At 42.1% G+C, this 10466-nt stretch overlaps 1 protein-coding gene across 1 annotated transcript; it reads right to left on the minus strand.

Moving 5' to 3' along the window:
• Positions 1-3614: 3614 nt before the first annotated feature.
• LOC131327644 (uncharacterized) lies at positions 3615-5072 on the minus strand. Its single transcript, XM_058360790.1, has 2 exons — positions 4707-5072; positions 3615-4598 (listed from the first exon to the last, which is right to left on the minus strand). The coding sequence occupies exons 1-2, from the start codon at positions 5070-5072 to the stop codon at positions 3615-3617; spliced, it is 1350 nt and encodes a 449-aa protein (XP_058216773.1).
• Between the last annotated feature and the right edge of the window lie 5394 nt (positions 5073-10466).

Consider the following 10466-nt stretch of genomic DNA (forward strand, 5'->3'; position numbering starts at 1 on the left):
TGAACATCTCATAATCTTCTGTCATGTGACCCCAAAATTTGTGATAACTGCAATGCTGACTCGTAGCTCTCTTTGCAACTTTATCCCCCTCCAGCCTTAGGGGCCACTTGAAATACAAGCGGTTCTTTATTCGATAAAGAATCTGATAGATTGGTTCTTTCCAAACTATGGTGACTGAAAAGAATGACTTGGGGCCCAGGGCATGTTTCTCCTTGTATGGCTCTTTCTTAGCCTGCCCATAGTCCTTTCTTTCCCTGTAAGTTTTGGGTTTTGGCTTATCTGCTTTCTTTATAGGCGCCTTGGTCTGCTCGGCAACCACCTTGCCATCTTCCCTGAGTATGTCATCCTCGTTCTTGGCGTGCTGCTCAATCATTTCTTGGCGTGCTGCTCAATCATTTCCATTAATTTTGCCAGTGTTCCTACTGGACTCATGTTCAATGATTTATGCAGCTCCCCAAACAAGTAACCCAGTCTTGAACTTAGCTATTGCATACTCCTCACTGCAACTTTCAATCTCATTGAAAGTCTCCCAGTATTTCTTTCCATAATCTCTGATCAGCTCATTCTCTCCCTGCTTCATAACGGAAAGGCTCTCAAAAGTTTTCGGTGCTTTTCTACTTGTCAGGAACCAAGCAGTGAATTCCTCGACCAGTTGCCTCCATCCTCGGATGGAGTGCAGGCCTAGCTTATGGAACCAAGACAGGGCCACCTTTCCCAAACTTGATGGGAACATCTTGCACATGATTGCATCATCCCCGTGTGCATAAACACTGCCTGCTGGTAATGTTGTATGTGTGCCATGGGATCTGTGTTTGTTTCATAGAGGATGAACGCACCGTGCTTCACCCTGCTCGACAGTCTCACCTCTTGCAACCTCCTTGCAAAGGGGGACGATGCTATATTGTTGAGGGTTTTTCGTGCTGCTTCTCGTGCAGACATGGTCCCCTCATCGCGTTCCTTCATTTTATTGGGAGCGTTCCTTTCCCAATCGGAATCAGGTCTCTCGTTCCTATCCCTGTGGTGTTTCCTAATCTTTCCCTCCTCAGGGGTGAGACTTTGGCTTCTGCTCTTTCTTTTTCTTGAAGAAGCTTTTTGCCATTTTGGAGTTCGGCTTTTACTTCTGCTTCTGCTCCTTCTGCCTCATGAAGGAGCCTTCTTGTGTTTCACCATATGTCTGTCTCGCCTGGAATTTCTTTGTGAAAGTCCAGAGTCTTCAGGGTGTTCTCGGATCCATTCTAACTCTCAAATCTCGTGCTCTCGTTTCTTGATCAAATGAGCGAACTCCTCAATTTCCTGCCTCTTTTTGTCGAGGATGTCTTCACTTTGTGCATGCTTCTTGAGTGTGCAACTGATTCCCTTTCACGGCGGGATTTACTCCTCCGTGTGGACTCCGTGGTCGTGCTACCCTCCCTAATCTTAGAGCCATCCAGGACGGTCAGGGGGTTACCCTTCCTTGTATCCTTCCTTGTCGCCTTCCTCCCATGTCTGCCTTCGAGCTTTCTCGGAGCCCCTGGTGGGGATTTATCACCTCACCCACCTAGCAAATTCTTTGGGTAGAGCGACGTCGCTGGATTTTCTTCCACCAAGGTCATTTTTTCAAGAGAACTCTTTCGTCTCCCGCAGACGGTGCCAATTGTAAGTGGGAAAAAATGAAAGACGCTTTGAACAGCACAAGAGTATAATGGCTACTCTAGACTCCTCACCAGAACCCTAGTTCATCGTCGGAGCTTTAATCTGCAAAACAAACAAGAGGTGAGCGCACCTTTGCCTCTCATGGCAAAGGCCCTCTGATGCCTAAGTTTGTATCACGTACAAGCAAAAAACCCTAAATAACAATAGGAAGTATCGAATAATGCAATGTATTGCGTACCTTTTACCTTTAGGTTTATCTCATATTTATAGATTCATAGATGCTTGCTGCCCAAGCATTCCTGTTGCCCTAGGATTCCTATCTCGTATAGGAAACCCAAGATATCTTGGATTCTTGTTCCCTTATCAGTTCATTACCTTAGTTTTTTAGGACTCTTTTCCATAACTGGCCAAACATCCCATACCCGGTGGGTATCTTTCCCAGATCCTTCATTTTTGAGATCTCATTCCTTAACGGAATACCATTGTTTCTGGACCCTTCCAGAGTGTTCCTTGCTCCTGAGGCTGCTTTTCCCAAATGTCTCCTCCTATTCGGCCTTCTCATTGCTGAATAGGATACTTAGACCAGTGATTTTTTATCTAACCCTTGGACCAATAACTTCTCATGTTCACTCATCCAAGGCCTTGCACTGACTTCCTGGACTATTGACTTCTCATGTCACTGGTCCCTGTCGCTGGCCACCGTATTCAACAGTGACCTATCCTGTTTTATTCAAACCATGGTCCCACGTACCACGTGTTTAGGCCCTCTTTGAGCTTGTTTGGGAATACCTCCCTACAATTGGCATCACTCAAGTTACTTTCTATTTTTCTGCCCGCTTTCAAAGACAGTTTGGCACTAACCAGACCCAAGTACTAGGAAATCCTGATTATGCTGCTTCCAAGACCCATGATGCCAACTTTCGTCGCAACTATCTCGACTTTTGGCCCAATAGGGTGATACAAAATGTTGTTGAGTACTTGTTGACAAACTATCCATTTCGTACAAGCGTTTGATGAAAAAAAGACCTTTTTGAAATAAAGAGGGCAAAGAAGAGGAGGACCTAAAGACCGACACTTTGCATATTACTTGGTCTTCTTTTTCACCATGTTTAAAATCTAGTTTCATAGATTGAGAATTTTATCTAAGGATGTCTTTCATTTTTCCTTTGAGAGATAATCTAGCAATAACACAATATTTTCTTTTTTTGCTTTAAAATGACAGGTGCTTTTTACCATGGACCATTAGTGAACATGCTTGGGATAGACCGGAAATTAATTAGCAGTGGCTGAATCTCAACTTGAAGACTGCCTACATATCCCAATAAGGGAATCAGGCCATAAACGTAGTTCCGAAACATCTATTTTTTGTTAGTTTAAGGTTCACTCGGGTATTCTCCTCTCCTTTTGTGCTTTAAATTTTGCCTAAACTGCCCTCGCAGGTTTTCAATCTAGCGAACCTTTTATTTAATACCTTAACTTTTGCCTAGGCTGCCCTTGCGGATTTTTGACCTAGCAAGTTGCTATAACTTTTGCTTGGGTCCACCCATTGCTGTAGTTTTCGGCCCAACGAGCATTTCTCAAGGATAATATTTTTTTAGTTTGTCAATGTTGACTGGCGATGCAAACTCCATCCCATCTAAATCTACAATATATGTTGCTCCTCCAGTGTGTATAAGCTTGACAAAGTAAGGCCCTCCCCAATTAGGTTTGAACTTGCCCATTGGATCCGAAATGTGAGAACGAATTGCTTTGAGCACGATATTCTCTACTTTGATATCCCTTGGCTTCACCCTCTTGTTAAATACATGCATGATGCGACGATGATACCCTTGCACATGGTATAATGCCTTTAACATTCTTTCATTTAGTAATGCCAACTCGTCGTAATGGCTTTGGACCCAATCTTCCTCAATCATTTCGGTTTCAGCTAATACCCTTAGTGATGGCAACTTTAGCTCCATAGGTAAGACAGCTTCCATTCCCTAAACTAGAGAATAAGTAGTTGCTCCTATTGAAGTCCTCTCAGTCGTAGGATAACCCCACAGTGCTAGGGGTAACATCTCCGGCCAGTCTGTATAAGTATCGGTGGTTTTCCTAAGAATCCTCTTGACATTCTTGTTTGTGGCCTTAATTGCTCCATTAGTTTGAGGTCGATAAGTGGACGATTGGTGATTCTGTATTCCAAACTCAACGAAGAGTTTCTTAGTTGCCCCACAAAAAAGCGACCCATTATCACAGATAATCTTGTGTGGCACCCCATATCGGTAGATAACGTTGTTACGAATGAACTTAGCCACATGGGTGGCTTTGAAGGTAGTGTAGGAAGCTACCTTAACCCACTTGGTAGAGTAGTCAACAGCCACAAGGATAAATTGATGTTTATATTTCCCTTTTGGATTTATACTTCCAATGCTATCTATCCCCCAGGTAGAGAACGGCCAAGGGGAAGTCATGTATAATTCTGCAGGGGGAATGCGCAAACGATCAGCACAGTCAAGCTCCATTGTAGTCCAGTAGTACCCTTGTCGTAGGATTTTCTTTGCCATAACCGTTCCACTCATGTGTGGCCCACAAATTCTTTCATGTATTTCTTCCATAATCTTTTGACTTTCCTCCCTTGTGACGCATAGTTGATTGGGACCCAAATGTGCTCTTTGATATAATGCTCCTCCACAAACCACAAATTGAGTGGCGAGTTTTTGAAGAGTCATTTTGTCCTTTAGAGTAGATTCCAGAGGATACTCTCCCTTTTCTATGAACCTTTTTACATCCTCATACCATGGCTTTCCATCATCTTCATCTCCCTCAGTGATAACACATTCACATGCTGGCTTCATCCTTTGCTCTATCATTAGTAGCCACATTTTGAATCCCAAAGGTATTTCTACCATGGAGGCCAGTGTTGCAAGGGCATCTGCGAATCTATTACTTACACACGGAGTGTGTGTAAAAGTAACAGAATCAAACTGTGAAACCAAAGTTTCTAGCACGGAATAGTATAGCTTCAATGTGTCCTCCTTAACTTTTTAATCTCCTCTAGCTTGAGATAGCACCAAATTAAAATCCCCAGTCACCTCTAACCTTTTTGCCCCTAGTTCCAGTGTTGCTTCCATCCCAGCGATGCAAGCATCATACTCAGCTTGGTCGTTGGTGACCTCAAACCTATGTTTGTATGACAAAGGAACATGTGAGTCATTAGGGGAGACCAATAATATCCCTATGCTGCACCCAAATTGGTTTAACACCCCATCGAAATAGAGCTGCCAAGTATCATCGAGAAGAAGCAAAACATCCTCATCTGGGAACATAAAGTCTTCTGCTCCAGCTTCTGTTACAGGATGATCTTCCAAGAATTCTGCCACAACTCTTCCTTTTACCGATTTTCTTGTCATGTACTTAAGATTGAACTCTTCCAACAACAATAACCATCGAGCCAGCATTTCAATGAGTGTTTGTTTCTCTAAAAGATATTTGATTGGGTCTAATAGAAAAATCAGAACTACTGAATGTGCCAGTAGTTAGTGCCTCAACATCTTCGTGGCCCATACTAGCCCCCGGCAAGTTTTCTCCAAATGAGTGTATCTTGTTTCATAATCCATCATCTTCTTGCTAAGGTAGTATATGGCACACTCTACTTTGGCATCATTTTCTTGTGCCAACATGCATCCCATTGAAGTATCTGTTACAAAAAGGTGATTAACGATCTTCCAGGAATTGGAGGCAATAGTACTGGTGGATTCTGTAGATACTATTTGATTGCTTCAAACACATTTTGACAGCTTTAGTTCCACTTGAAACTTGTTCCCTTCTTCAAAAGCTTGAACAGCGGTTCACATGTAGTAGTGAGGCTGGAAATGAATCTGCTGATGAACTGTATTTTGACCAAGAAACTCCTTACCTCCTTTTTTGTTCTTGGTACTGGTATTTCCATGATGGCTTCTATTTTGGAAGGATCAACTTCGATTCCTCTTTGACTGATAAGAAACCCAAGCATTTTTCCAGCTGTGACCCCAAAAGTACATTTTTGAGGATTTAGACGTAACTTGTATTTCCGAATCCTCTCTAAGAACTTTCAGAATGCTTCATAATGTCCTTCCCTTTCCTTTGACTTTACTATCATGTCGTCGACATACACCTTTACCTTCTTATGCATCAAGTCATGCAATAGTGCTGTATGCATTCAGTCGAAATGGCATTACCCGGTAGCAGTAGGTCCCCCATGGTGTGGTAAATGTAGTCTTTTCCCTATCCTTTGATGACATTAGCACTTGATTATATCCCACAAATCCATCCATAAAAGACAACAGCACATGACCAGCGGTATGATTTACCAGTTCATCTATATGTGGCAACGAAAAATCATCTTTTGGCTTAGCCTTGTTGAGATTTCAAAAATCTATGCAAACCCTGATCCCCCGATTCTTCTTAGGCACTGGAACAATATTTGCCACCCATTGCGGATATTCGGTAACTATGAGGAAACCGGCATCAATCTGTTTGGTAACTTCTTCCTTTATCTTTAAGACCCAATTAGGGCGCATGCATCTCAATTTTTGCTTAATCGCTTTAGCGTCTAGATAAAGGGGGATTTTGTATTGAACAATTTCAGGGTCTATTCCAGGCATGTCCTCATATGACCAGGCAAAAACATCTTTGTATTCTTTCAATAAAAGAGTCAGTTTTTCACTTTCTTGGAAAGACAATGTGGCACCAATTTTAACCATTTTGGGGTCATTTTCAGAACCTATGTTTACTGTGATTATCTCTTTGGAAATTGGTTTGGCGTATCTCTCTTCTGCTCTTTCAATGAATTCTAGAATTTCTTTAGGAACTTCTTCCTCAAAAATAGGGTTATCGGAATCAACACAATTGATTATAGGGAAAGCGAAGTATTCTAAATCCTCTTCTTCATTGCTGATATTTTTAAAAAACATAGTGGAATCAAATTCAAAATAATACCATGACCCGGTTTACCATCCAACTTGATAGACTAAAATGACGAAGTACTGGACTTAGACCAGGTTGACTTAAAATCAGAATCAGAATTGGAACTAGAACTAGAGTCATTATTTACTGTTTTTACATTTTAAAGTGTGTTCCGCAATCCAGTTTGGGTAAGCCCCATCTACAGCATCCACAATTAGCTCAGAGCAGTCTTTTCCATCATCAAGATTGATCACGAGCACTTCACTATCATTTTGATTTGCACTTTCATCACTGTCACCGTGCGGGTTTTGGATGCCCATTTGGTCTAACCATTGTCGTCACTTCTGCCAACAGACCTTCAACATCAGCTTCATTGTTATTGACAATTTTTTGAGTGCTGACAAATTCCCACCAATTATGTCTTTAATGAAATGGATCACCCTTATTTCAACATTGGTGACCTCCTCGTCAAAATAGCAGATTTAGTGGTACATCTAGTGGGTCATCTTCAGTAGCTTCTTCTTCTTCTAGCTCTTCCCCTTTATTTTCTTGCTCCTCCCCCTCACACAGTGGCCAGAAATCATCGATGGGAGCCATGGGATCATAGAAGTAAATAGGCAACTGGCGCAGTACTTCTTCCTCAATTATTTCCTCCAATTCTTCATTTTTGACCATCCTTATGAACATAACATGGTTTTCTTCAGGAATAATCACCTTAGGCTTGAGTTGACTTGCTGAGGTGATGTAAATGGATGGATCAAAAACTCCATCTAGACCAAGCATGCGAGCAACGTTTGCCCACCAAAACTTTTCTACATAACCATTGACAGTGTTGACGGAGAGACCAAACAGACCAGACAACCCGTAGCTGGTGACGTTTGAGAGTGCGAACCAGATATGAACAAAAATGCAGCCATAATATCTGAAAGATTTACTTCTGTCAGCCCATTACTTTTGACACTTTCTTGGTCTAAAGTTTCTAAGGTTCACCTGCATTAAAAAGCTTTGCAACAAATATATACAAAGGGTATGAGGAAGAACTTCTATAGAATGGATGCAAATATGTTCCTAGCCTGCAAGACCCTGTCTTATTTTGGCATGTTCTAAGGCTCTCTAATACATGTGAGCTTTGGGTAGTCTCAGAAGTGCTTCACTTTCAAAGAGTGTCGACCTTTTACCAGCCCATCATAGGCGGCAGTTGGGCAACATTCCTTTTGATATACCACAAAGGTACTAGTGGCTATGGAGTTTGCTGGAACCCCTAAAATAGCCCACGACATGCCGGGGTATTAGGTGAACTCAATGTAGTTGTCCGCTCAATGCACGTGAAAGAAATTGAATAAAGCAAATATTAAGTCTACGTTGAACTTTTTGGTTATGGCTCTCAATTCCCCAGAGTGTCGCCAAAACTATGGACACCACCCCGAAGGGGCATCACCACATAGTGATCAATGCTACATGTTTCATTATATGTCAATCAAAATCGTGGATATTCCCATGGCTAGGAATATCACCACACGATGACAGTTACATTCGATAGAGTTGCCACTTAGTTTTAAGCAAACTAAGAAACAAGTAGAGATTCTAGGATCGGGAGCCAAAAGTACAGTAAGGGGAAGGTGTTAAGCACCCCCCGCTCACGGCCAGCCCATAATTATTCAACATAGAATTAATATTTGCTTTATTCAATCTCACAACTGGTTATTTAAGCCTTTAAACAATTAGTAGGTGAACCAGGATAGTAAATAAACCACATGCAGAAAATAACGGGTAAACAAGATCTATCTCAGCAAATAGATCTGTAGACCAGCCAATGGATTTCGCAGCCAACAGATCCTACTAGACCGATATACCGGCCGGCCAATTGTAGTGGCGGCCGATGTTCTTCCTCACACTAGAATACGAATAGTTGCAAGTAAAAATCAAAATACAAGCTACGAATCAAAGTACATAAAATAAATTGAACCACAGGCCCTTTGGCCTCACCACCTTGATCCCTTGGTTGCTTTATTGCTTCAAATTGAGAATGATTGATTGGATTGCTTCTCGAAAACCTAAGAACTAGAGTGAGTGCCTTAAGGTTTGATCGCTCGGATTGCGGCTACTCAGAGGGGATTAGAGTTTTTGTGGAGGTAGTATGGGGGATTATTTTTGTACAAGGGAGGATGAATGAGTTGTAATTTTGGAACCTTAAGGCTCTTCTTATATAGGTAATGGGTGACTCACTCTGACCAATCACAATGCACTAATCAACATGGACGAATCGGACAACAAGACCTCTACATGGAAGTTTTTTTCGTAGCCCTGAAGCAATGCTAATTGGCTGCTAGGGTTCGTGCTTGGATCAAACAATGACAAAACATTTCAAAATGCTGGGTAAAATGATCTGGTAGCCGCTTAAAGGAAGTGGCAGCTGAAGACATCTCGCGGGCAAGGAAAAGACGAACTCTTGTCAAGGAAATCAAACTCTAAAGAGCCGACTTTCCAATCATTAGCTTCTCACTGACTCTCTCTAGGAGATTTGAACTGAAAAGATTCCCCGGGAGAAAGAAGGAAGTAGCAGCCAGCACATTGATATGGTGGCCAGCAGATCAATTTGACTTTAAAACTGTATTTCTGTCTAGAAAGGCTTTTTAGCTCTAGATCAGGCACTCTAAGTGGCTAAAAGTACTCAGAAAGTCCCTCAGGCTTACAAGAAATCAATCACAACAATCACATATCCTATTCATCATCGGGATGGTCCCCAAGGTGGGACACCCGAGATATCTGTTTGGTCAAATTGAGGTGTCTACACATGCTCCCTTTCCTTCTCTGTGCGGAATAGGTACCCAATCGTATATGCCGTTGCTCCCACTCTCTCTACCTCTGGCGAGCTCTATTTCCTGCTCCGATGTTCATTTCTCAAGCGCTCGAGGCCTCTTTCTCTGGCGATGTGCCTAGGTGACCCTATATTTTGCCGTCAAGCACGCATACATTCTGGTTTTATTTTTTCCCCTCTTTTTTCAATCGCTCGGCCCCCCGTTTTGCTTACCCCTTCCCCGTCGAAGTGATTGCTTTCTCTCTCTCTGTGTTTTTTATTTCCTCCGACTGGATCGGGTTCCCGCCCCTTTCTCCCCTTCCACGTCCAATCCAATTGTAGGGCGTGCTTGCATGTGTTTTGTTTGGCTTCTACAGGTGCTATTGAAGGGAGTTTGATTCTGTCGGAGTTCTTGTGGTCTACAGGTGTTGTTGAAGGGAGATCATTTTTGTTGCGTTGTTGTATATGCAAGGGCGCTTTTGCTGGGGTTGATGATGGGTCTTCAGCTCACTAATCTATGCCGGCTACCGTTATGAATGGGCGCAATCTGGCCAGCAGTTTAGTCGTCCTGGGTTGAGAAGTGTTCCAGTGCCTTCCTCGTGGCGGTGGCACACGGTTGCAGTTCTAGTTTGTCTGTTTTTTAATTTTTTTTTTTCTATTGTTTCCATGTTTTTGTTGTTCAAGCTTTCACACTATGTTATGTTCCTTAGGCTTCATGGTCTTTGATTGTCGTCAACGCCCTTTATTTTAGGGGATAGCATAATTGTGTTTTTGTATTATGTTGTTACACCCTTGTACTCTTACATTCATAGATCTATGATGATGTTCTTTGATGCCAAAAAAAAAAGAAACAGAAATCGACAGTTCTAAGTAGACACAAGCCATCTCCCATAAACCACCAAGAAAAAGCATGCATCATAAGAAGCTGCGGTGAGAACTGCGGCACACTGTTGTAAAATATTCATGTCCTGAACCGCGAAAAGATTAAGACTATGAAATCTGTTAGGCACATCTTTCCGCGATAAAAGAGCTTTGGGAAAACTGACTGACTATGGGAAAAAATGTGATCTTACTGATGTAATAACTGGAAAATCCTGTTACTGAAAATTGC

This window comes from Rhododendron vialii, chromosome 5a, assembly GCF_030253575.1.
Source record: "Rhododendron vialii isolate Sample 1 chromosome 5a, ASM3025357v1".
Taxonomy (NCBI): Eukaryota; Viridiplantae; Streptophyta; class Magnoliopsida; order Ericales; family Ericaceae; genus Rhododendron; species Rhododendron vialii.